We start from the raw sequence: 26473 nt of genomic DNA, 5'->3' as shown, positions 1-26473 counted from the left end.
AAGGTGTTGAAGTTGCTCCTGCTGCTGTACACCACCATTTGTCTGAGCAGTGGTGACCACATCAGTGACCACAGCTTGCCACCATGCTATGAGCACCCTGGGCCAGACCTTGGGCTCTGAACTTCAGCCACCCCTCTGACGTAGCCACATGCAAAACCCAGCTGCCTTTTTGATGTTGCTGTTGCTGCCACTGAGGCAGAAAAACCCCAAGAGCAAACTATACACAGGAGCTGGGTGAATTTCTTCAGGCACCCTGGAGAGCCCAATCCATGAAATAAGCTTTGTCAGAGAGGTGAATTCCTGAGACAGGGAAGCAAACATGGTGCAAGAAGTGTGCCCTGCTCTGCTTTTCTCTTTTGCAGACTCCTGCAACTCTGGCATTGGGTCTCACCAGGCTTCCTGATCTGCACAGCCAGACTGAGCTGCTTCCAAAAGGCCACAGACTGATGTCTGGAGTGGCTTTTACCACTGATACTGGAAGGATCAGGCTTTCACCACATCAGGTCACACATCCCTGCCTCTTACCCTGCCTGTCTCTCAGGCAGGACTGTAGTGGACAGCCAGAGAGTAAGAGGTTCAGGAAAGACAGGTCTGCATCCATGAAAAAAGAAGCCTCTCCTCCATTTTCTGTTCCAGCTCACACCACCCCCGTGGTCAGCAATGCCAGGTGCAGGCAGGATGCAAAGGTCATGCAGAGCCCAGGGCCTCTGGCAGAGGGCTCTGAGTGTTGGACATGGCTCTTATTTCTGCACAGTCACCTCAGCTCAGCTGCTGGCAAGGTAGTGCCAGAGAGAGGGCAGATCACAGAGGCTCTGCTAGCAACAGAGCACTTGGACATGTCTGAGGACCTTTCTGCCCTTATCACTGCCCAGGGCAGCTCTGCACAATCTGATGGGGTGGATGTCAGCCAGGTGCTTGCAGATTTAACTCCAGGGGTTGGAAGGGGATTCTGGGGATCATCTGGTCCAACCACCCTGCTAAAACAGGGTCATTCACAGCAGGTTGCCCATGATCACAATGTCCAGGACAGTTGGGATCTCTGCAAAGAAGGAGACTCCACAACTGAGATGGATAGCCTTTTCCAGGACTCCAGCATCCTCACAGTAAAGAAGTTTCTCTGTCTGTTCAGGTGGAATCTCCTGAGGTCCAGTTTGCCTGTTGGCCTTGTTCTGTCACTGGGCACCACTGAAAAGAGTCTGTCTCATCCTCTTGCCCCTTACCCTTCAGCTGTTGCTCAGCACTGAGAAGATCCCCTCTCAATCAGCTGTTCTCCAGGCTAAACAGCCTCAGGTTTTTCAGCCTTTCCACCTCAGAAAAATAAAGGAAGGGAAGGGAAGGGAAGGGAAGGGAAGGGAAGGGAAGGGAAGGGAAGGGAAGGGAAGGGAAGGGAAGGGAAGGGAAGGGAAGGGAAGGGAAGGGAAGGGAAGGGAAGGGAAGGGAAGGGAAGGGAAGGGAAGGGAAGGGAAGGGAAGGGAAGGGAGAAGGGAAGGGAGAAGGGAAGAGAAGAGAAGAGAAGAGAAGAGAAGAGAAGAGAAGAGAAGAGAAGAGAAGAGAAGAGAAGAGAAGAGAAGAGAAGAGAAGAGAAGAGAAGAGAAGAGAAGAGAAGAGAAGAGAAGAGAAGAGAAGAGAAGAGAAGAGAGGAGAAGAGAGAATCAATCAGGTTGGAAGAGACCTCCAAGCTCATCCAGTCCAACCTAGCACCCAGCCCTGTCCAGTCAACCAGACCATGGCACTAAGTGCCTCATGCAGTCATTCTTTGAACACCTCCAGGGACAGTGACTCCACAACCTCCCTGGGCAGCCCATTCCAATGCCAATCACTCTCTCGATGCTCCAGGCCCCTCAGTATCTTTATATCCTATGCTGGACTCTCTCCAGTAGTTCCTTGTCTCCCTTGAAGTGGAGAGCCCAGAACTGGACCCACTACTGAAGATGTGTCCTCACTAGGACCTCACCTTGGTCCTCCTCCCAGTGCCTCTGCCCCCTTGCAGGATGTCCGCCCCCCCACCCCCTCCAAGAGTTTCAACCCCTGTCTGCTGCCAAAACTTTCTTCCCTTTAGCTGAAGCACCACTTGCTGATGCTGGACCACGATCCCAGGGTGCCAGGAGCGAGGGAAGAAGCTCCCCATTGTTGTTGTCAGTGCTTTGCAGAGCCAGTCGCTGCCTTGTTTCCCGAGGGGTTTTCAGCAGGGAGCAGAGCAGCACTTAGAACAAGGGAGTGACAACAGCAACAGCCAGCTCCTCACCACCACTGCTGTGGAATAGGGGCCTGCCTCACACACCCTAGGGATTTATACTGCTGGAGGGTGGGTTTGGAGGGATCTTAGGGGGGTGGGGGGAGCACAGGAAGGCCAGGCTGCATTTGCTGAGTGCTGTACAAACAGAGCTCTGCCTTTTGCAATTACATCTTGCCAGCAGATTATTAAATCCTTTAATCCCTGAGCGATGATGCTGATCTGGTTGCCTTACAGACATTGCTCACACCACATCTGTTGAAAACCCCAAGCCCAGATAAAAGCCTGCTGCCTCCCACGTGGTTGCCAGCTATCCCGTTTCTCCCCTCTCAGCTCCTGTAAGATGATGGCAGAGATGGGAAAAGGGATGAAGGGAGCACAGCCTGGGGCTGCACTACCTCAGCAAGCAGCCATGGAGTTTTCCCAGGGGAAGGAGCTAGGAGTGCTGGTGGCCAAGTTTCCCATGAGCCAGCAACATGCCCTCGTGGACAGGAAGGCCAGTGGGCTCTTGGGGTGCATTCAGGAGAGTGTTGCCAGCAGTTTGGGGGAGATTCTCTTCCTGCTCTACTCTTACCTACTCTGAAGTCCTGATTCCAATTCTGGGCTCCTCAGATCAAGAGAGACAGAGAACTACCGGGGAGAGTCCAGCACAGGCTACAAAGATGCTGAGGGGACTGAAACATCTCTCTGAGGAGAAGAGGCTGAAAGACCTGGGTCTGTTTAGCCTGGAGAAGAGCAGACTGAGTCTTCTCAAAGCTTAAAAATATTCAATAATCTCAAGAGAGTGGGGCCAGACTCTTTTCGGTGGTGTCCAGTGACAGGATGAGGGTCAATGGGCACAAACCAGAACCCAGGAGGTTCCACTTGAACTGGAGGAGGAAATTCTTTCCTGTGAGAGTGCCAGAGCCCAGGATCAGGCTGCCCAGAGCAGCTGTAGAGTCACCTTTTCTCAAGAGATTCCAAACCTGCCTGGACATTGCAGTCTTAGGCAGCCTGCTGTGGGTGACTCTGATTTATGAGGGGGATTGGACTAGATGATCCCCAGATTCTGTGAGCTGGGGCAGAGCTGGGACATGGCTCAAGGTCCACAGACAAGGGACAAGAGGGACATGTAGGCTCCCAAATCCAGGCAGGGCTGCATCTCCTTCCAGTTCCTCATTAGCGTGGCTGGTGATCAGTGAAGTGGCAAAAGATACCACTCAGCCATTTCAACTCCCCATATCCCAACAGGATTCGTCCTTTGAGACCACAGCAAAGAGTCTTTTCCCTGAGGACAGCCTCTAAGTCCTGCAGGAGAGGCAGCTCATTGTAGTAGCTTTTGTTTCTCTTGGTCAGGAGACGCAGCTGATCACTGATCTCACTCTGTTAAGCTGGGGGAGTAGTTCCCTTTAACAACACGCCCATGGTTGGGAAGTTGTTGGAGCTCCGTGCCCAGAACTGGCTCTGGTACCACCACTGCCATCTAATTATAGAGGAGTCAGCTGCTGGCAAACTGATCCATCCTAAATCCAGGCTTAGTATGAGCTGCACTTGCCCCTCCAGCTCCCCCTCCTTTCTGTATGGGGTGGATCTGGCACCAAAGCAAATCCTTCGCTGCCTTCCAGAGTGGCTGTGGGAGCTCCCTTTGCCCTGCCCTCCTGTGCCGTGCCCGGGCAGGCTTTGCTGCTTTACTCTCAGGTCACAAACCAAAACATAAAAGCCATGAAACCTGAAGGTTTGCTGGTGACACAGAAACGGGAGGAGTGGCTGACACCCTGTCAGGCTGTGCTGCCACTCAGTGAGACCTGGACAGGCTGCAGAGCTGGGCAGAGGGAATCCTCCTGAAGTTTCACGAGGGCAAGTGTAGGGTCCTGTCCCTGGGGAGGAATAACTCCTTGCACCAGGACAGACTAGGGGTTGAACTGCTGAAAAGCAGCTCCTTGGAGAAGGAGCTGGAAGTGCTGGAGGACAGTAAGTCACCCACGAGGCAAATGGTCTCCTCAGGTGAATTCAGAAGTGTGGCCAGCAGGTTAAAAGAGGTTCTCCTTCTCTTCTAATCTGCCTTAGAGAGGCCACTTTTGGAGTCCTGGGGCCAGTTATGGGCTCCCCACATCAAGAAAGAGAGGACAGTACTGGAGAGAGTCCAGAAGAGGTTGCAAAGATGCTGAGGGGACTGGAGCATCTCTTCAAGTTGGGAGACCTCCTGCTGTTTAGCTTGGAGAAGAGCAGCCTGAGAGGGGATCTTCACAATGCTGATCAATAGCTAAAGGGCAGGGAGCAAGAGGATGGGGCCAGACTCTCTTCAGTGGTGCCCAGAACAAGGGGCAAAGGACACAAAGTGCAACCCGGGATGGGTTCTGGCAATCTGAACATGATGGGAAAGAAAAGTCTTTCCTGTGAGGCTGCTGGAGCCCTGGACTAGGCTGCTCAGGAACGTTGTGAAGTCTCCTTCTCTGGAGAGGTTCCAAAGCTGCCTGGACATGGTCCTGGGCCACCTGCTCTGAATCACCCTGCTTTAGCAGAAGGGTTGGACTAGATGATGTCCAAAGGTGCCTCTTTCTACCCCACCATGCTGAGATTCTGGGCTTCAGTTGTTTGGTTAGAACTGCTGCCAGAAACCTGCCTGGCTTGGCCAGGCTTCCCTCCTACTCACCATTAATTCCTTAACGACTCTGGCTCACAGCTTTGCCAAGTCTGGGCAGCCCTGAAACCCCACGGTGATGTCTCACTGCGGGGGCTGCCCTAGCAAGAGGATGCTGGGTGTCCTATCAGCTAGGGGACACATGGAGCCACAGCTCTCTCTCTACTCCCCCCGGCCATCCACAAGAGCTGGGAATTGGCTCATTCAGCATTTTCCAGCATTTTCCCCAGTGCAGAGCATCTCCCTGGTGCAGAGCATGGCTGCATTTCCATGGGAGCAGGAGAGAGCTCAGGAGGCCATAGCCCCATCCCTCTCCTCAGCACCTCTGGGGTGACAGAGACCACCAGTGGCAAGTATGAGGCAGGGGTAGCAGAGTGTCCTGGGTCTCTCCACAGTGGCCCAATGATGCCAAGATGTGCCAGATACAGTTATGGTGTTCCAGAGATGGCTGTGGTGTCCCAGGGATCTCCACAGTGTTCCCAGAGATGGCTGTGATGCCTCAAGGATGGCTTTGGTGTCCTGGCTGTGTCCCTGTGATCCCAAGAACAGCCACGGTGTCACAGGGGTTGCTGTGATACCCAAAGCCGAGGGCTGGATTTGGCCCCTCAGCGGTGTCTGCACTGTCCTGACAACAGTCACAGTGCCCGAGGGATGGCTGCAATGTCCTGGAGTGGGCATGGAAACATGGGGTGGGGAGGAACAGCGAAGCTGAGGCTGCAGGAGCCTGGTCCCTCCCCTGCTCCCAGCCCCACTGCAACAGCAGCAGTACTTTAGGGCTGAGCCAAGCGCATGGTCAGGCTTCAAATGTCATCCCACCCTTGCGTGGCACCTGGATAGCGTTCCCTGTGGCAGTGTCACCCCTGGGGTGCTTAACCCCTCTTCGGCCGTGGCACTGATGTCAGTGCTGCACTCATAGCCAGTGAGGGAGGAGGCAGCATCCCTGGGGGTCTCTAGTCCCGGGGTCTGGGTGGGAGCAGGCTGGGTGCTGGGGACCGAGGACACGCTGGGGAGCCAGCTGGGCCGTGAGTCAGGCTGCAGCTCCCTCCACCCCGGGACTCACCCTGTACCCCACCCTGTGACTCAGGGCCCAGCAATTCACCCCTGAGGGTGCTCAGACACCCTCCCACCCTGCCCCGTGTCGCTGACTGTGCTGGGACACCACCAGCCACACCACCAGAACTCAGGCTGGGATGCCCTCACCCACCCTACTACCACGTGGAGGGGATAAAGCCGTGACGCATGCCACGACCCCCATTCACAGCGTGTCCTCCGCAGAGCTAAGGGCAAGGAGGTGGCAGGGGGTCAGGGCTCTGCCCGGCTGCTCCGGGGGCAGCGGTGCGGCGGGTGGCACAGTGCCGTCTAGTGGCCGTGCCCTGCCCGCGCACCCTGGGGCTGGCCCGTGAGCGGCAGCGGGAGGGTCTGCTGCTCCCCTGGTCCCACCACCCCTACGGGGCAGCTCCAAGGCCAGGCCAGAGGCCACCGGCCAGGAGCAGCCCGTTCGGGTGCGGTGCTGACACCTGCGGGTGAGGGAATGTCCCTGCAGGTCGCCCTGCCCTGCGTGGCACCGTGTCCCTCCACGTCGCTCTGTTGCTCCGGGTCACCGTGTCCCTGCGGGTCACCCTGCCATCCTGCCGTGTCACGCCGTTCCTGCCCGTCAGCCCGTCCCGTGTCATCTTGTCCCTCAGTGTCCCTTTGCCCTTATGTCATGCCCTGCCTAAAGATCACCTCCTTCCTGCATGTCACCTCCACTTGTCACCACGTCCCGGTCCTCTGGTAGGTTTGGGGCAGGGGCAGCATGTCGAGGGGCTGCACAGGGAGCAAGGCTACAGTCACCGTGAGCCCATCCACCTTCGGGGCACTGGGCCAGTGCCACAGGCTGAGCTGGGCAGCACTGGAGTCCCTCTGCCCTGTGTCAAAGGAACTTGGGAGGCAGCCAGAATGTGGAAGGGTGTCAGACCTGTGGTGGGCCTGACCACTACCTGACACCTGTGCCCATGGTGTGGGGCATCTGTAGGACCTCATGGGCAGACCCTTCACCAGGATGGAGCAGGAGAGGGGAGCTGGCTCTGGTGCAGAACCCTGTCCTGCCCTGCATCATCCACAGAGGCTGTAACAGTCCCATGGAGCAGTGCCAGACGCTGACAGAGGCCAGGGCTGGGAGAGGCATGGAGCCAGAGGCACAACTGCCCCAAATGCCTATGAGGAGAAGGGGCATCACAGCTTGGTGGGACCAAGCTGTGATGGATGTGGTGCCGTGTTACCCAGCCCCCCTCCCGAAGGCTGATGTGGGCTAAGCCCCAGTCCTGCAGTGTCCTGTCCTTGTCCTGGGGCATCCTAGGCCCTGGCAGTCACACTCTATTGCACCCACCACCTCCCCATCATCCTCTCTTTCTGTTCTCTACTCCCTGCATCTCCCCATCATCCTTTCCATCCCTTCTCCATTCCCTCCATCCCCCTCTCCACCGCTCCTCCATCTCCCGTTGCCTCCTCTTTCCCTTCATCCTCTCTCCATAGCCACCCCTCCATCCTCTGCATTGCTTCTTCATCCCTCCACCTCATTTCATCATCCTCTCCATCCCTCCACCCTCCCCATCATCTCCATCCTGCTTCTACCATGACCTTTATCCCTCCATGCATCCTCCCATCCCCCTTCAACCCTCCCTCCATCGCTGCTGCATCGCGCCTTCCACTCCCCCTCCATCATGCTCTGCATGAAGCTTCCATCCCCTCCACCCTCCCCATCATCTTCTCCATCCTTCCTACATTTCCCCCTCCATTATGCCCCCCCACTCCCATCTGCTCTCCATCCCTGCTGCATCCCCCTTCCGTTCCCCCCTCCCGTTGTGCCTTCCTTTGTCACCTCTGTCCCCTTGAGCCTTCAGGGAGGGGACTGTCCCCCACCCTTAAAGCTCCTTCTGGAGATAGAGGCTTTGGATTGCACCAGGCAGCCCTGTGTATGGCTCCAAATACCCTAATTAATTAATTATGAGATAATCTCTGGTTCTGGGGAATGGGTGGCTGCTGAGACTTGATTAACTACCAGAATGTTTAATCTCCTGAAGCTGAGGCTGCTACTCCCCTCTGTAAAGTGCCGGAGATTATTCCCACTGGGCTGCAAGCAAGCCCATGCAGGAATGCTCCAGCTATGCCAGGGCTGGCAGAGGGACAGGACTGGGTACCAGGGCTGGAGTTTGCTGTAGTGAGTGGCATGCACAGCCTGGGGCAGCCCAGCAACTCCAAAACACTGCAGGTATGGCTGGCAAGGGTGATGCTGCAGATGAGATGTGGGGAGGTATCCCTGCTCTGGCTGCCAGTCCCAAGGAAGGACCTTTGTCCCTGCTGGACTGCTGAGGCTGGGCACCTTGCCCTGCCGTCTCCTGCCTTTCCTGTTCTCCATCCTGCCCCCTGCATCACAATCCTGCATCACTCGTCGTGTAACCTGCACACTACATCCTGTATCCCAGCCTTTTATCCTGCACCCCACGTGCTGTAGTCACCATCACACATCCCAGTCCTGCACCCTGTACCTCACCTTGTGTACCCTGTGTTCCACATCCTAGCCCTGCATCCTATCCTACATTTTACATCTGCATCCCACATTACAGCCCTGCATCCCGCATGCCGATTCTCCATTCTGTATCCTGCACCCTGCATCCCATATCCCAGCCCTGCATCCCATATTCCAGCCCTGCATCCCATATTCCAGTCCTGCATCCCAATTCTGCAGTCTGTATAGTGCATCCTGGACCTGCATCCTTCATCCTTTATCATGCACCTTGCATTCTGTATCCCTGCCCTGCATCTCAACCTAGCATTCTGTATCCTGCATCCTTCATCCTGCATCCCAGTCCTCCATCCTGCATCCTAAACTGCCATCCCTCCTATCATATCCTGCACCCTACATCTCAGCCCTACCTCCTGTATTGCAATCCTGCACTCTATATCCTGCATCCCAGCCCTGCATCTCAGTCCTGGTTACTGTGTCTCGCACCCCAACCCTTCACCCCAGCCCCCTCCCGCTCCCCGCTCCGCCACACAAAGGCCGGACTACAGCTCCCGGCGTGCCGGGCGGGGGGCGGACGGGGGCCGGGGCGGCCGCGCACCCTCCTGCCCGTGGCCCTGCCCGTGCGTGTGCGTCTGAGCAGCGAATCAGCCGCTCTGCCCGGCCCCCTCGGGCCCCCCCCCGCCGCCCCGGCCCCCGCCCTGCCCGGCCCCGCACACGGGCTGCCATGAGCGAGCGCCCGGCGGGGCCCCCCCGCCGACCTCCGGACCCCCGCACGCTGCGGCCCCGCCCGGCCCCGGTCCTGGCTGCAGCCCCGGCCCGGGGGATGCTGCGGGGGCGGCGCGGCTGAGCCCTCCCCGCCCCTCCGCTGCTCCCCTCACCCTCCGGCTCGGCTGCTCCCGCCGGCCCAGCCCCGGCCCAGCCCCAGTCCGGGGGATGCTGCGGGAGCGGCGCGGCTGAGCTCCCCAACCCCTACCCAGGGCCGCTCCCCGCCGCTGCCCGGCCCCGCCCGCCGCCGCCATGGCCGGTAAGTCCCGCAGCGGCTGCGAAGCGCTAAAGGTGGTGGCCCGGTGCCGGCCCATGAGCAGGAAGGAGGAGGCGGCGGGTTACGAACGCGTCCTGGAACTGGACGTGAAGCTGGGGCAGGTGAGCATCCGGAACCCCCGAGCCGTCCCCGGGGAGCTGCCCAAGACCTTCACCTTCGACGCCGTCTACGACGCCAGCTCCAAGCAGGCGGATCTCTACGATGAGACCGTCCGGCCGCTGATAGACTGCGTGCTGCAGGGCTTCAACGGGACCATCTTCGCCTATGGCCAGACTGGGACGGGCAAGACCTACACCATGCAGGGGGCTTGGGCAGAGCCGGAGAAGAGGGGCATCATCCCCATGTCCTTCGAGCACATCTTCACCCACATCTCCCGCTCCCAGAACCAGCAGTACCTGGTGAGGGCCTCCTACCTGGAGATCTATCAGGAGGAGATCAGGGACCTCCTCGCCAAAGACCAGAGCAAGAAGCTGGAGCTGAAGGAGAACCCCGAGACAGGGGTGTACATCAAGGACCTCTCCTCCTTCGTGACCAAGAACGTCAAGGAGATAGAGCACGTGATGAACCTGGGCAGCCAGACCCGCTCTGTGGGCAGCACCAACATGAACGAGCACAGCTCCCGCTCCCACGCCATCTTCCTCATCACCATCGAGTGCAGCGAGACGGGGCCGGACGGCGAGGAGCACATCCGCGTGGGCAAGCTCAACCTGGTGGACCTGGCGGGCAGCGAGCGGCAGAGCAAAATGGGCACCCACGGAGAGCGCCCCAAGGAGGCATCCAAGATCAACCTCTCCCTCTCCGCCCTGGGCAATGTCATCTCCGCCCTCGTGGACGGCAAGAGCACACACATTCCCTACCGGGACTCCAAGCTGACCCGCCTGCTGCAGGACTCCCTTGGGGGCAACGCCAAGACAATCATGGTGGCCACCTTAGGCCCGGCCTCCCACAGCTACGACGAGAGCCTCTCCACCCTCAGGTTTGCCAACAGGGCCAAGAACATCAAGAACAAGCCCCGGGTGAACGAGGACCCCAAAGACACCTTGCTGCGGGAGTTTCAGGAGGAGATTGTCCGCCTGAAAGCCCAGCTGGAGAAACGTGGCATGCTGGGGAAGAAGAGGAGAAGGAGCAGCCGGAGGAAGAAGATGGTGGATGGAGAAAACACCGCAGAGAACGAAGGGGATGATGACAATGAGGATGGCCTGGAGAAGAACATGGAGAACTACTTGAAGGAGCAGAAGGAGAGGTTGGAAGAAGAGAAAGCTGCCATCCAGGATGACCACAGCCTGGTGAGCGAGGAGAAACAGAAGCTGCTGCAGGAGAAGGAGAAGATGATAGAAGATCTGCGGAAGGAGCAGGAGGCCACAGAGCTGCTGGCCACCAAATTCAAGGTATGTGTCACCATGTGCCAGTGCTTTGCCTCCTGCTTGGAGTGGGGTGCTCAGATGGCTCCCAGGCAAGGTCCCTGAGTGAGATGTTCAAGCAGGGTGCCCCAGCAGGGTCCCATGCTCCTGTGTAGTGGTAGGCTGAGGTTGCTTTCAGACGTGAACCTGCATTGGACCTTGTGTGGGAGCTCATGGGGGCACAGGATAGGAAGGGCCATGGGAGGGCAGATCTCGGGTGGCACAAGTGTGCTGTGCTCGGGTCTTGTGACCCTCGACACAACAAAGCAGCTTTTGGCAAGGTTGGGGAGTGATGCAGATTCATCCCTTGTGGTCCTGGGAATGTGCCAGCTCTGGCATGCTGCAGAGTGCCCAGGGATGTGGGGCTGAGCACAAAAGGGTCTGTGGCAGCCCCAGCCCAGCCTTGGGTGGCCATGTTGGAGATCTGGGGCTGCTCCACTGCCCCACTCCAGCGCTGCTCCCATCTCTGGTGAGGCTGGGGGTTCATTAACCCCTGCCCATTGCTGCTGCAGGGCTGGGTTGATGGTCACTGTGCTGAGGATGGAACCGTGACACCCTGACCCTCCATGTCATGCTTTGATGCAGCCCCTCTCTCACCACTGTGGCCATGCTGGAGGCCTAGCATGGAGCCCTCCAGGAGGGGACGTGCCTGGAGTGTGGTCCCTGCCTAGGGTTTCATAGCTGAGCAGGGGGATGCTCTTATGCCCTCCACCAGGGCCTGTGTTTGTTACAGCCCCTGGGACACGTGGTTATGCCCAGGGATGCACAGCAGTGGACAGGGGTGCGTGGCAGTACCCAAGGACCCGTGGCAGTGTCCAGGGACTTGTGACTGTGCCCAGGGATGCATGGTCAAGGCCAGGGGTGCGTGGCCGTGCCTGGATACTGGCAGAGGCCATGGCCTGCCTTGGCTCACACTGGGATGTGTTCAGGACACTGGTCACCAGCTGGCATGACTAGTGCCCTGCGAGGAGTGTCCTGGCAGATATGATGCTCAGCACTGAGGTAGGCTCCCTGCAGTGGATGGAGTGCAGGTTGTGTCTGGCAGCTGTCCCAGGAGGTCTCCTCATCTGACACTGGCATAGCAAGGCTGGCTCAGGGCCACAGCGTGTCCTGTAACTGCTGAGTAACGAGGCAGGGCCAGAGGCAAGGTGATGCCACATCGCTTTTGCTGGCCTTTGGAGCTGCTGCCCATGCTAGGACCCTCTGGGCATGGAAATATGGCACAGTCACACCAGAGAGGCATCACCCCAGGGGACAAAGTGCACCATGTACCAGCAATGGAGGGGCAGAGCCTCCCATGATGCTTATCCCACTGGGCACTGCCAGGAAGGACATTGTGGGGGACAGTGGATGGCTTCCTACTGCCTATGGGCAGCTCCACCAAGGAGGTACCAATGTGGAAGGAGCCCTGTGTCCTGTGCAGATGTTTAATGGCCCCATAGTATCCATGCCAAGGGCAGCTGCAGTGACTGGGGGGATATGGGGACACAGGGGTGGTGCATGCTGAACCCCATCTCGCCATCACAGTCATGGATGTGAGCTCTACCTCTGCTGCCTGGCACAGCCAGGGCCTGGCCCCACTGTCTGCAGGACACATGGGCAGCATTGAGCTCAGAGAGGCCCTCACAGATCTGCACCTTGGCACCCTTATGTTCCCCTTGGAACAGGGGAGGAGCATGGCAGCAGGCTACAGGGGAGCATCAGCACTGGTCTGGCCAAGCTGCTGGGTGAGGCTGCACCAAGCCTTTCACCCCCTATAGCTCTGCCAGGTGCCGAGGCTGGGATCAGCAGGTGGGAAAGTGTCAGGAAGGTCCCTGTGTGCCAGAAATGAGTTCCCACGAGGAGGCTCAATGTCCAATCTGTGCCACCCTCTAAAGGAGATTTGGAGTCATCTTTGTTGAAGGGAATAAATGATTTGGCAGGGAAACCCCAGCAGCACTGATAAACCCCTCCATCCGTGGGCAAAGACAGTCACTGGTGGTGAAACCCTTGCTGGAAGGGCTGGTAGTACCATGTCCTGACCCACTATCACCCCAGTACCTACCTAGTGCTCCTCTGGTCTCTCCCAGTCCTGCTGGAGCAGGACACACCAGGGAAGGTGTAGGGGACACACTGGCCAGCATGGATTGCAGCAGGGAACAGCTGAGAAACTGCACTTGGAAGAGATGGGAGGAGTGAGAGGCCTGTAGGGACTCTACCAGGCAGGAGAGCTGGGCAGGGGGAAACCTCATGAAGTTAAACAAAGGCAAGTGTAGGGCTCTGCATCTGGAGAGGAATAACTCCCTGCACCAATACAGATTAGAGGTTGGCCTGCTGGAAAGCAGCTCTGCTGAGAGGGTCCTGGAAGTGCTGATGGACAGGTTGCCCACGGGCCAGCAATGTGCCCTTGTGGCCAGTGGTCTCCTCAGGTGCGTTCAGAAGATTGGGGCTGGAAGGCCAAGGGAAGTTCTTCTCACCTTCTGCTCTGTCCTGCTGTCCTTCTTCTCCACATCTGGAGTGTTGGATCCAGTTCTGGGCTCCCCAGTTCAAGAGAGACAGGGAACTATTGGAGAGAGTCCAGCAGAGGTTACAAAGATGCTGAGGGGTCTGGAGCATCTCTCTGAGGGGGAAAGGCTGAGAGAGTTGTTTAGCTTGGAGAAGAGCAGCCTGAGAGGGAATCTTCTCAATGCTGATCAATACCTAAAGGATGAGGGACAAGAGGGACAGACTCTTTTCAGTGGTGCCAGTGACAGGACAAGGGACAGTGGGCACAAATTGGAACCCAGGGGGTTCTCCATCTCAAGATGTGGAGAGACCTCTTTCCTGTGAGGGTGCCAGAGCCCTGGACCAGGCTGCCCAGAGAGGCTGTGGAGTCTCCTCCTCTGGACAGATTCTAGACCTGAGCACTATGACTGGGCAACCTGCTGTCTGTGACCCTGCTTTATCAGAGGTGTTGGGCTAGATAATTCCTGGAGTTCCCAGAGCCCCAGCCATGCTGGGACTTTGTGAAATGGGATGGGGTGGGATCTGGTGGGATGAATGGGAATACAAGGGGTCAGGATGGATATGCATTGCCCTAGAATCCAACTGAGCTATGGAAAGTGCTGCCGTGGGTGGTTTCCTTGCATCATCTCCTTGGCACATCCCTCAGGGCTTGGAGCTAAACCCCCTTCCCAGTTTGGCACAGCTCACCATGGCTTGGCACAGCTCACCGTGTCTTGGCCAGGTCCAGGTCCCCACTGCTGGCAGCTGCTGCACATCCGCAGCATGCTGTGGGCTCGCAGCTGTGCGGAAGGAAGTGAGACTGGAAACAGCCTGGGCTCGGTGCCAGCAGCCCTTTGCCATATCCCCATGGAGGGGGCTCATCACTCACACCTCCTCTCCACCCCCTGAACTGGCCCCTTTGTGTACCACGCTGAGAACTTCCACCCCAGCAAAAGCAGGACTGAGGATGGGATGCCCGGGACAGGGACCAGGGATGTGAGTGCCCACCGTGTGAGGTTGGGCTGGGGTGAGCCCCATAGAGCTGGTCAGTGGCAGAGCCGTGCTCTGACTCACAACTCTGCTTTTCCCTCCCCTAGGCAATGGAGAGCAAACTGCTCATCGGCGGCAGGACCATCGTGGACCACACCAACGAGCAGCAGAAGATGCTGGAGCTGAAGCGGCAGGAGATAGCCGAGCAGGTAACGGCATGGGGACCTCCCCTGGCTTAGACAGGTGATGCAGGTGTCCCAGGGTGTGTGTGTGTGGTTGAGGAGGGGGTTGGTTCCCCCTCCCCAGCTCTGAGCTTCTCTCCCTGCACTGCAGAAACGCCGGGAGCGAGAGATGCAGCAGGAGATGCTGCTGCGGGATGAGGAGACCATGGAGCTGCGCGAGACTTACACCTCCCTGCAGCAGGAGGTGGAGATCAAAACCAAGAAGCTGAAGAAGGTGAGATGGCAGGTGGGGACAACCGTCCCTCTGGCCACCAGAGCCCTGGGGCTCACTGCAGCCCCTGAGCCGTGGGGCTGAGGGCCTGCTCCTCTTCCTCAGCTCTATGCCAAGCTGCAGGCTGTGAAGGCAGAGATCCAGGACCAGCACGATGAGTACATCCGCGTGCGGCAGGACCTGGAGGAGGCACAGAACGAGCAGACACGGGAGCTGAAGCTGAAGTAGGTGGTGGTCAGTGTCCCCCTTCCCTGAGCACGGCTGTACAGGGAATGTGGGGCAAAAGGGAGGTGCTCAGAGCAGAGTCGGGGTCCATGGAGAACAGCGAGAGTGTGTAGAACAGAGCTGTGGTGTGCAGAGCAGAGCTGGGGAGCTCAGCTCATAGCTGGGTGGACTGTGGCAGAGTTATGGGATGTGATGGGGGGAGCTGGAGGTGAGTGTCCCCTGAGGGCGCTTGGAGAGCCTCACCAACCCCAGCAGCTTTGTGGGGATTTGGGGTGAGTCCCAGGCCCATGGTGGCACCTGGTAAAGCTGGGCAATGCTTTCCCTCTGGAATTGCAAAATCATGGAAGCATTATGGTTGTGAAAGACCTTTAAGATCATCAAGTCCAACCATTAACCCAGCACTGACAGGTCACCCCTGTACCTCATCCCTCAGCACTACATCCACATGGCTTTTAAACCCCTCCAGGGATGGTGACTCCAGCACTGCCCTGGGCAACCTATTCGATGTTTTGACTTTCCTTCTGGGGAAGAAATTGTTCCTTATCTCCAAGCTAAGCCTCTCCTGGTGCAACCTGATGCATTTTCCTCCAGGAGCCTCCCAGTAAGAGATTCATCTCCTGGAAAGAGCAAATTGATGGAGAGGAGAGGGAGGGCATATGTCTGAAGGAAGGCTTGAGAACCTGCTGAATGTCTTCACTCCTCTGGTGTCTTTTTCCTCTGCCCTTCTCTTCCTCTCTCACCTCTCTGTCTCTGGATCTATTGCTTCAACCTCTCCATTTCCATCACGGTTCCATCTTCTGGATGATTTTCACTTCCCTGTGTCTCCCTCTCTTCCTGACATCCCTTCTCCCTTTCTGATGTGCTTTCTGCCACTCATCACACTAACTCCATCCTTTCTCTCTCCTTCCCACCCTATTGCTCTCACTCTGTCTTTCCCTGGACCCATCACTCACTCAGGTACTTGATCATTGAGAACTTCATCCCACCAGAGGAGAAGAACAAAATCATGAACCGCCTGTACTTTGATGGTGAGGAGGACCAGTGGAAGTTCCAGCCGTTGGTGCCCACCGGAGGGTATGTCCCCAACCCTCACCCAGCATTGACAACCTGTGGGCATGAAGCTTCACCTTGCAAGCAGGGCAAGGATATCCCCAGGACTGGGGCAGAGACCTTGGGGTGCTTGCAGCTGCTTGCAGCTGCCTGCAGGTGGAAACTTTCTCCAAGCCAGGCCCCACCAGGAAAGGGTACCCTTCACCCAGTGTAGACAAGGTGCATTTGTCACTGTTTGGGCATGTTTTCAGTAGGTATTTGTGTTCTCCAACACGATGCCCTTTCTAATTTGTCTTTCAGAAACAGCAGCCAAATGAAGAAGAGGCCAACCTCTGCCGTGGGGTACAAGAGACCCATCAGCCAGTATGCCCGCGTGGCCATGGCCATGGGGTCTCACCCTCGGTACCGAGTAAGTCAGAGGGCACCGGTGGGTGCTGAGGGGATGAGAACTCATTGTGTTAATGGGAGGGAGAGATGGATGGATCAGCTAGGAGCAGGTGTGGATCTGTTGGAGGGTAGGTGAGCCCTGCAGAGGGACCTGGCCAGGCTGGATGGGTGGGCAGAGGCCAATGGGATGAGATAGAACAAGGTCAAGTGCAGGGTTCTACACTTTGGCCACAACAACCCCAAGCAGTGCTACAGGCTGGGGACAGAGTGGCTGAGAGCAGCCAGGAAGAAAAGGACCTGGGGGTGCTGGTGGATAGTAGCTGAAGATGAGCCAGCAGTGTGCCCAGGTGGGCAGCAGAGCCAATGGCATCCTGGCCTGGATCAGGAACAGTGTGGCCAGCAGGACAAGGGAGGTTCTTCTGCCCCTGGACTCAGCACTGGTCAGGCCACACCTTGAGTGCTGTGTCCAGTTCTGGGCCCCTCAATTCAAGAGAGATTTTGAGGTGCTGGAAGATGTCCAGAGAAGGGCAAGGAAGCTGGAGAGGGGCCTGGAGCACAGCCCTGTGAGGAGAGGCTGAGGGAGCTGGGGGTGTGCAGCCTGCAGAAGAGGAGGCTCAGGGCTGACCTCATTGCTGTCTCCAACTCCCTGAAGGGAGGCTGTAGCCAGGTGGGGTTGGTCTCTTCTGCCAGGCAACCAGCAACAGAACAAGGGGACACAGTCACAGGCTGTGCTGGGGGAGGTCTAGGCTGGATGTTAGGAGGAAGTTGTTGTCAGAGAGAGTGATTGGCATTGGAATGGGCTGCCCAGGGAGGTGGTGGAGTCATTGTCCCTGGAGGTGTTGAAGCAAAGGCTGTCTGAGGCACTTAGTGCCATGGTCTGGTTGCTTGGACAGGGCTGGCTGCTAGGTTGGACTGGCTGAGCTTGGAAGTCTCTTCCAACCTGGCTGATTCTATGATTCTATGGCTGGATGGACAGACAAACAGATAACAGTGGGAGAGCAGATGGAGTAAACAAACTCAGGATCATTTGGCATATGTCCTTTCAAGCTCCCAGCTTTATCTGCCCTCTTAGCAGGATGAGTGGCCATGCTCTTAGCTGGTCCTTGAGCAGCTGTCTCACTGGCTCAGGCAGCTTCTGCCATTCAAAAGCACAGAGCCACTCAGCCTTGCTGCTGGACTCAGCCCCAGTTAAAACCAGAAGACCTGAGCAGAGCTAGAAGTCTGGGTCCGGTGTGGCTGTGGCAGCCAGAGGAGGGTCCTGCTCCCTGGCGTGATGGTCAGCTTCTCTCAGCAGCGTGAACTTGACGAAGCTTTGCCATATGATGACTCCTTGTGCTGATTTTACCTTTGTCCTGTCTTTCTGCAGGCTGAGAACATCATGTTCTTGGAGCTGGACCTCTCCCCTCCGGCCATCTTCGAGTTCGAGCGGAGCAAGGACCCAGCAGAGCAGGACCCCCGGGCTCTCCACCTGGAGAGGCTGATGCACCTGGACAGCTTCCTGGAGAGGCCAGTGTCCTCCCGGGTGAGGAAGTCCCGCTCCTGGTGAGTGCCAGCAGGCAGGAGCTGCCTGGGGGGAGTTGCAGCACAGATCCCTGTGGGGCAGTGCATAGACCTGGGGTGGGTGGAGGAGTCATAGAATCATAGAATCAGTCAGGTTGGAAGAGACCTCCAAGATCAGCCAGTCCAACCTAGCAGCCAGCCCTAGCCAGTCAACCAGACCATGGCACTAAGTGCCTCATCCAGGCTTTGCTTCAACACCTCCAGGGACAGTGACTCCACCACCTCCCTGGGCAGCCCATTCCAATGCCAATCACTCTCTCTGACAACAACTTCCTCCTAACATCCAGCCTAGACCTACCCCGGCACAACTTGAGAGTGTGTCCCCTTGTTCTATTGCTGGTTGCCTGGAAGAAGAGACCAACCCCACCTGGCTACAGTATCCCTTCAGGGAGTTGTAGACAGCAATGAGGTCTGCCCTAAGCCTCCTCTTCTCCAGGCTGCACACCCCCAGCTCCCTCAGCCTCTCCTCACAGGGCTGTGCTCCAGGCCCCTCACCACCTTCCTTGCCCTTCTCTGGACACCTTCCAGCACCTCAACATCTCTCTTGACTTGAGGAGCCCAGAACTGGACACAGCACTCAAGGTGTGGCCTGACCAGTGCTGAGCACAGGGGCAGAATAACCTCCCTTGTCCTACTGGCCACACTGCTCCTAATACAGGCCAGGATGCCATTGGCTCTCCTGCCCACCTGGGCACACTGCTGCCTCATCTTCAGCCTACTATCTATCAGCACCCCCAGGTCCCTCTCTGCCTGGCTGCTCTCAGCCACTCAGTCCCCAGCCTGTAGTGCTGCTTGGGGTTGTTGTGGGCAAAGTGTAGAACCCTGCACTTGGCCTTGTTCAGTCTCATCCCATTGGCCTCTGCCCACCCATCCAGCCTGGCCAGGTCCCTCTGCAGGGCTCTCCTACCCTCCAACAGATCCACACCTGCTCCTAGCTTGGTGTCATCTGCAAACTTACTGATGCTGGACTCAATCCCCTGGTCCAGATCATCAATAAAGATATTGAACAGGGCTGTGCCCAGCACTGATCCTTGGGGAACACCACTGGTGCCAGCTGCCAACTGGATGTGGCACCATTCACCACCACTCTCTGGGCTCTGCCATCCAGCCAGTTCTTGATCCAGCACAGAGTGAATCTGTCCAAACCATGAGCTGCCAGCTTGGCTTGGAGCTTCTTGTGGCAGACAGTGTCAAAGGCTTTGCTGAAGTCCAGGTAGACTACATCCACAGCACTCCCCACATTCACCAGGCAGGGAACCTGATCATAAAAGGAGATCAGGTTGGTGAGACAGGACTATAGACCAGGAGTCATAGCAGAGCTGCAAGCCTTCCATTTCTTTTGAGGCTGAAGCTGTCCATGAGTCTTTGGACGTTGCTTTGTGTGGGTATAAAAACAGGGTGATGATGTCATATGTTATCATGTACAGCTCAGGATAGGAAAGATAATGTCCAGCTCTGGGGTCCTCAGCACAAGAGGGACATGTACCTGCTGAAGTGGGTCCAAAGGAGACCACAACATTTACCAAGGGACTGGAACACCTCTGCTGTGAGGACAGACCAAGAGAGTTGGAGTGGTTCAGCCCAGAGAAGAGAAGGCCTTTTTCTGGCCTTTCAGTACTTAAGGAGTCCTAGGAGAAAGATGGAGAGGGACTGAGGGACATGGCACCTTGGTATGTATCAGGAGCAGTGTGGCCAGTAGGACAAGGGAGGTTATTCTGCCCCTGGACTCAGCACTGATGAGGCCACACCTTGAGTGCTGTGTCCAGTTCTGGGCTCCTCAATTCAAGAAAGATGTTGAGGTGCTGGAAAGAGTCCAGAGAAGGGCAACAAAGCTGGTGAGGGGCCTGGAGCACAGCCCTGTGAGGAGAGGCTGAGGGAGCTGGGGGTGTGCAGCCTGCAGAAGAAGAGGCTCAGGGCTGACCTCATTGCTGTCTCCAACATCCTGAAGGGAGGTTGTAGCCAGGTGGGGTTGGTCTCATCTGCCAGAGAAGGAGCAACAGAAGAAGGGGACAGAGTGTCAAGTTGTGTCAGGGGAGGTCTAGGCTGGACGTTAGGAGGAAGTTGTTGTCAGAGAGAGTGATTGGCATTGGAATGGGCTGCCCAGGGAGGTGGTGGAGTCACCGTGCCTGGAGGTGTTGAAGCAAAGCCTGTCTGGGGCACTTAGTGCCATGGTCTGGTTGGCTGGATAGAGCTGGGTGCTAGGTTGGACTGGATGATCTTGGAGGTCTCTTCCAACCTGGTTGATTCCATGATTCTATGATTTAATGCTGATCTGGCAATGCTGGCTTAGCAGGTGGACTTCACAATCTTAGAGGTCTCTTCTGAGCAAAACGATTCCATGACTCTGTGACTTTTTAGCAGAGCCTCTTGTGACAGGACAAGGAGTGATGGCTTTGAGCTAAAAGAGAGGAAATTCAGACCAGGCAGAAAAAAAGAAACTGTTTGTGCCAAGTGTGGTGAGACGCTGACACAGGATGTCCAGAGAGGCACCATCCCTGGGAACGTTCCAGGTCAGGTTGGATGGAGCTGTGAGTTACCAGCTGCAGCTGAAGATGTGCCTGCTGACTGCAGGAGCCTTGGACTAGATGAACTTTGAAGGTCTTGTGCCATCCCCAACTGTTCTGTGATACACATATCACAGATGGCAAGACATAAGATATTGCCCTGCCCAACACTGCCTGTCACAGAGTCATAGAATCAACCCAGTTGGAAGAGACCTCCAAGCTCACTCAGTCCAACCTAGCACCCAGCCCTGGCCAAGCAACCAGACCATGGCACTAAGTGCCTCAGCCAGGCTTTGCTTGTACACCTCCAGGGACAGCGACTCCACCACCTCCCTGGGCAGCCCATTCCAATGCCAATCACTCTCCTTGCCAATGGCTGAGATGTCTGCATTTTGGGGGGAGGGGAAGGCAGGGGAAGGAGAAGGAAACCTCATTTTTCTCCCTTCCATCTGCACCTCCAGGTGCCAGACGCCGCGGTCACTGCCGTCCTCCACCACGCATGTCTCCCTCACCTCCAGCTCCCCACGCGCCGCCACCATGTCAGCTCAGGAGTGACGTCCTGCACCCCCTGGTCCCCACCACTGCCTTGCAGCAAGGACTGTGCCCCTGCCAAGGGCTGGGAAGGGGCCCCAGCCAGCAGCATCTCCACCGGTCCCCGTTCGTCTTTGTCTTCAGCTACTTCTGTGTGCGCCTGTGTTTCTGTGAGACGCTAAGGCACAGCCCCCCCGGGCCGAGGGGAGCTGCCAGCCTTCCTCCTGCCCCTCCCCCCAATCTGGATCTGTCACTTTATTTATTTAAGGTATTTATTTATGGAGTGGTTGATGAGCAGAGTCAGGAGCTGCGTTTGGACTGGAGGACATCCAAGGCTGGAAGTGGGCACCACGTCGATGCTCCTTGGGTATGCTGAGCTGCCACGGTAGGCACCACAGGCCTATTGCTTGCCTTTGTGCTCCACACAGCAGGCAGGGGAGGGCTTGTGCCCCTCTCTGGTGGCTTCAGCAGAAGGCGAGGCAGCCCTGGACTCCAGTGCTGTGTTTTCCTTGGTGGATCCTGTGGGATTTGGTGATTTCTACAAGGACTTGGAGACTTCAGATGGAGAGACCACCTTCAAATTTGGAGACTATCATGGTGGCAGCAACTTTCACCGGGCTCCTGAGAGGCTCGGAGTGACTCTCAAGCCTGCATCAACAATGGTAGCAGCAACGACATCTCATTGACTTCTGGGCATGGCTGACACTCCAGGAATGCCAGCTCTATCCACAGAGAGGGCTTACAGATTAACCAAACCAAGTCAGTCCTGGTGCTCCCAGGGCTTTGTTCACCTGTGCCACACTCTGGAGATGCTAGCCCTGTCCTGTTCCATTGCCTGACACCCAGCTTGCTCCCATCTCTGACCAAGTGGGTGCTTAACTCCTTACACCAAGAACAAGAGGTGGAAATCTCCATCTCCTTCCACCCAAAGATACACATAGTCAGGGGAGCCATGCTACCTAAGTGAAACCAGAGGTGAGTGCCCACCATCCTGACAACTAAAGGCACTGAAGAAATGCTGGACAAGATTGTGTTGCCCAGAGGAGTGATGTCAGAATCACTCTCCTCCAGGCTGGGTGATACCATGTGGAGGTCACTTCATAGTTGGGAGAAATTTCCTGGTGATTATGTGGGTCGTGGAGGGATGAATGTGGAATGGGATAAGCCATGAGGCCTCTCTGGTGATCTGAAACCTGGCCTAGGCAGAAACACACATAGGTGCAAGAACATTGCTTGGTGTTACTGAATGATTCAGCTTTCAGTAGCTGGACTGAGGGAAGATGAGTTCTTGTTGAAGACCATCCCTGGCAGTGCCAGGCCAGCTCTGGGGCTTCCATATGTGCAGAGGTGAAGGAGCTCCAGCTTGGTTTGACGAGATGCTAATGAATGAGGGAGCAACCCTTAGGCTAATGTGGGAGAGTTCAGGTCTTCAGAGGGATGTATGCTGAGGGCAGTTCCTGGGAAGGCAGATCTGAGAAGACTGCAGGTGAGAACAGCCTTATGGTGACAAAGAGAACTGCTTTTCTACATGCCCTGATGACTCCTGCACACAGGACGCAGGGGATGGGAGAGAGACTGAACGAGGAACAGACATGGAGCAGAAACATCAGCTGTGTGTACATGAGAGCAGCGCAAGGAACAACCCAACAAGGGTGTCCAGTCCAATCAGCATGCTCCATGTGGGTGGGCTGGGGCAGCCACAGACCTTCCCATCCATCACCTGACAAATCCACTGACAAATCCCACGGGGTGTCTTTTCCCCATCCTGTGTAACATCATCCTGCCTCATGCTCTTGATCGTCACCTTCTGCCACCATCTTCTCTTCCCCACCTGCACCCCATAACACCCTTTGCCTCTCTGATATCTTTGTCCTCTTCCCCTCTACCCCAGTAGCAGCTTGTAGGCAATTTTGGAAGCTGTATGTTGCTCCCAGGACTGAGCTCACCTGCATTAAGCAGTAGCCAGATCTGGTCTGTGCTCATCCTGGGGAGGAGGGTGCAGGAAGAAGGACATTGTAGCAATAAGAAGTGAGTCCCTTCTGCAGCTTGTAGTGACCTGTTGTCTGCAGGTACCACCAGCAGCAGGCTGTCTGTGAGCATCCCTCGTAGCAAGCTGGCTCAGTCCCAGTGGAACAAGGTGGATGAGAGGTCCAGTTCTAATCTCGTTTTCAGGCTAGCCTCTGGGAGTCAGGGTCAGGAAGCACAGATCTCAAAGGACAGAAGCTGCCTGCAGGGTGGCCTGCAGCAATTTCTTTTCCTCTCTTCCTTCTCTTCTAATTGCCTCAAGTTCACCTTCAGGCAGATCAGCAGCTTGTGCCTCAAGTTCACCTTCAGCTGGATCAGCAGCTCGTGAAGCCCCAAGAAGATGAGCCACTGACAGTCTCTTTTACCTCAATTCTCTACCCAGGGCATGGGAAGCCAAGCTCATGAGCTGATAATGGCCTCTCACTCACTCTGGCTTGCCCCAGACCATGAAGCATCATGTTGAAGGGTGGATGTGCTCCACACCCATCTCCCACAGCACATGCTGGTGCTTATCTGTGTCACAGCACAGGAGAGGTCCAGATTCAGCAGGACCATGGTCATGGTGGACTTCACATGGAAGCCCTTCCAGCAGGGTGCAGGATGAGTTTATGAGCAGTACCGGAGGGGATGGATCTCTTTCAATACCCAAGTGCTGCTGGTATCATACCTGTCATGCATGTGGGTCTGGCAGTCTGCATCTCTCTTGACAACTGTGATGACCTCTCAGCCTTCTTAGCACAAACCCTGAGGAAGGTCAAAAGCAGGTGAAGGTGACGTGAGCTGAGACCAGATGAGTTCATGGTGGTGTGTCCTTAGGACAGAGTGTTCATCTCCTGGAGGGTGGGGCCAGTCTATAGACCTGGCCAAGCTGGATTGATGGGCCAAGGCCAGCAGTGAGCTTCAACAAGGCTGAGTGCTGTGCCCTGCACTTGGGTCACAACAACCCCCTGCAGCACTCCAGGCTTGGGGAAGAGTGGCAGGAAAACTGCCCAACAGAGAAGGACCTGAGGGTGTTGGTCAACAGGCAGCTGAAGATGAGCCAGAGTGTGCCCAGGTGACCAAGAAGGCCAACAGCATCCTGGCTTGGGTCAGCAATAGCATGGCCAGCACAACTAGGGAAGTGATTGTCCTCCTGTACTGGGCACTGGTGAGGCCACACCTTGACTACTGTCTTCAGTTTTGGACCCTCACTACAAGAAAAGTGTTGAGGTCCAGAGTTGTGCCCAGAGAAGGGCAATGAAGCTGGTGAAGACTCTAGAGCACAAGTGTTATGAGGAGTAGCTGAGGGAAGTGGGATTGTTTAGCCTGAAGTAAAGAAGGCTCAGGGGAGACCTTTTCACTCTCCCTACCATTTCCTAAAAGGAGCCTGGAGTGTTGTGAGGGCAGGTCTGCTCCCAGGTAACCAGGACAAGAGGAGCCAGCCTCAAGTTGCACCAGAGCAGGTTTGGTTGGGTCTCAGAAGAAACTTCTTTGCTACTAGGCTTATCAAACACTGGAACAGGCTCTGCAGGGAGCTGTTTGAATCACCATCCCTGCAGGCATTTCAGAGAGATGCGGTGCCGAGGGACACGGTTTAGCACCAGGATCGCTAGAGAATGGTTGGGCTTGAGGACCTTACAGGTCTTTTCCAGCCAAAACGGTTCCGTGCTCCATCCCCAGCCTCTCTGCATCACTGCAGCAACCTCTGATGTATTTGTGACGTTGGGTGTTGGTATGTCAGTGTGTGAGTATCTCCCTAGGAGCGTGTGTGTGTGCGTGTGCAGGCTGCGTGCGTGTAGCCAAGAGATCTCTCTACCATCCACGGGAGTGACTGTACAGGGGGCACATCCCAGGGTGGGGGGGAGGAGGGGTGGGGAGGGCTGGGCTGGAGATTTTTTTTTTGTTGTTGTTGTTGGTTGGTTTGGGGGTTCAAATCTGGACCTTTTTTTTTTTGGGGGGGGGGGAGGGTGGGGTCTGTTTCGGGCTAACTGACAAGGTGAGGGCCTCGATTAGGACCAAATTTTTGTGCCTGTTGCTCTGGTGATCTGTTTAGGAAATCAAAAGTTTTACTGTGTGGTGGCCCATCCTTGTCACTCTATACATATGGATATACAGGACATACTATAAATATATATATATTATACATACTGTATGGAGAGAGGTCATTAATCCCACCCTCCCTCTGGCTTTGGATGGACACCTCTTCAATATGCTGTAATGTAGCTTTGACCCAGTGCTGGAAGCGACCCAGAAAGCAACAGCACCCTTCAAAAACTGGCAATGACACCAATAAAGGAATGAGCATCATTGCAAAGGGTGTCTGCAGCCTCCTTCATCCCCAGCTACAGCCAGCTGGCACCCTACGGCACCACCACCGTGCTGCAGCCGATGAGTTCAGCTCCACATTGTGCAGACAGGTCTGGGAGAACTTCATGGCCTGTCAAGAGACAGGGATCTGGGATTTGGGCTCCTGCTGCTGCACAAAGAGGGGCAGCAATGCCTGCCCAGCTGGATTTCTCCATGGATTCCTCCTGTTTTGTCTAAGGTAGAGTGTAGTCACCTGCTTAGGGGTGGTGAAGAAATAGGAGCAAAAAGCCTGTGAGTGAAAGCAAGAGGTGAGATGGAATGGGGACAGTTACAACCCACAGAGAGATGAAGGGAGGAGCCATAGATACTGAAGTGAATTGAACCCACCAGTGCAAATGGGATTTGTGGTGGCTGAAACTGAAGTGGGAGCAACAGGACTGAGAAGGGAAGGCAACTGGTCATCTCCCCAGCACTGCTGCAAACAAAGAGCTTCCAACCTAAACGATTCTGTGATTCTGTTTGGCTTATCTCTTTGCTGCTACTCAAGGCAGATCAAGGAGCAAAGCCCTAGGTAATACAAAGGGAATAAAAGGTGTGAAACGACCAACACTAAGAATCACCATGCAGTTACCCTACCCTAGAGCAGACTGCCCACAGCCTCAGCCAGCCTGGCCTTAAACACTTCCAGGGGTGGGGCCTCAACCACCTCCCTGGGCAATCCAGTCCAGCCTCTCACCACTCTCATGCTCAACAACTTCCTCCTCATGCCCAGTCTGAATCTCCCCACCTCCAGCTTTGCTCCCTTCCCCCCAGTCTTGTCACTACCTGATAGCCTCAAAAGTCCCTCCCCAGCTTTTTGTAGGCCCCTTCAGATCCTGAATCATAAAATCATAAAATCAACCAGGTTGGAAGAGACCTCCAAGCTCAGCCACTCCAACCTAGCACTCAGCCCTGGCCAAGCAACCAGACCATGGCACTAAGTGCCTCAGCCAGGCTTGGCTTCAACACCTCCAGGCACAGCGACTCCACCACCTCCCTGGGCAGCCCATTCCAATGCCAATCACTCTCTCTGACAACAACTTCCTCCTAACATCCAGCCTAGACCTCCCCCAGCACAACTTGACACTCTGTCCCCTTGTTCTGTTGCTGCTTGCCTGGCAGAAGAGACCAACCCCACCTGGCTACAGCCTCCCTTCAGG

At 56.1% G+C, this 26473-nt stretch overlaps 1 protein-coding gene across 1 annotated transcript; it reads left to right on the top strand.

Moving 5' to 3' along the window:
- The first annotated feature begins 9068 nt into the window (after nucleotides 1–9068).
- On the top strand, nucleotides 9069–23779 carry KIF3C (kinesin family member 3C). Its single transcript, XM_064146546.1, has 8 exons — nucleotides 9069–10788; nucleotides 14361–14462; nucleotides 14587–14709; nucleotides 14812–14930; nucleotides 15889–16005; nucleotides 16282–16390; nucleotides 17735–17910; nucleotides 20894–23779. Exons 1-8 carry the CDS (start codon nucleotides 9376–9378, stop codon nucleotides 20985–20987), a joined length of 2253 nt encoding a protein of 750 aa, XP_064002616.1. The 5' UTR covers nucleotides 9069–9375; the 3' UTR covers nucleotides 20988–23779.
- Nucleotides 23780–26473: the final 2694 nt, after the last annotated feature.

This window comes from Pogoniulus pusillus, chromosome 7, assembly GCF_015220805.1.
Source record: "Pogoniulus pusillus isolate bPogPus1 chromosome 7, bPogPus1.pri, whole genome shotgun sequence".
Classification (NCBI taxonomy): domain Eukaryota; kingdom Metazoa; phylum Chordata; class Aves; order Piciformes; family Lybiidae; genus Pogoniulus; species Pogoniulus pusillus.
The sequence above is the reverse complement of the archived record's forward strand: the minus strand, read 5'-3'. Positions and strand labels throughout refer to the sequence as shown.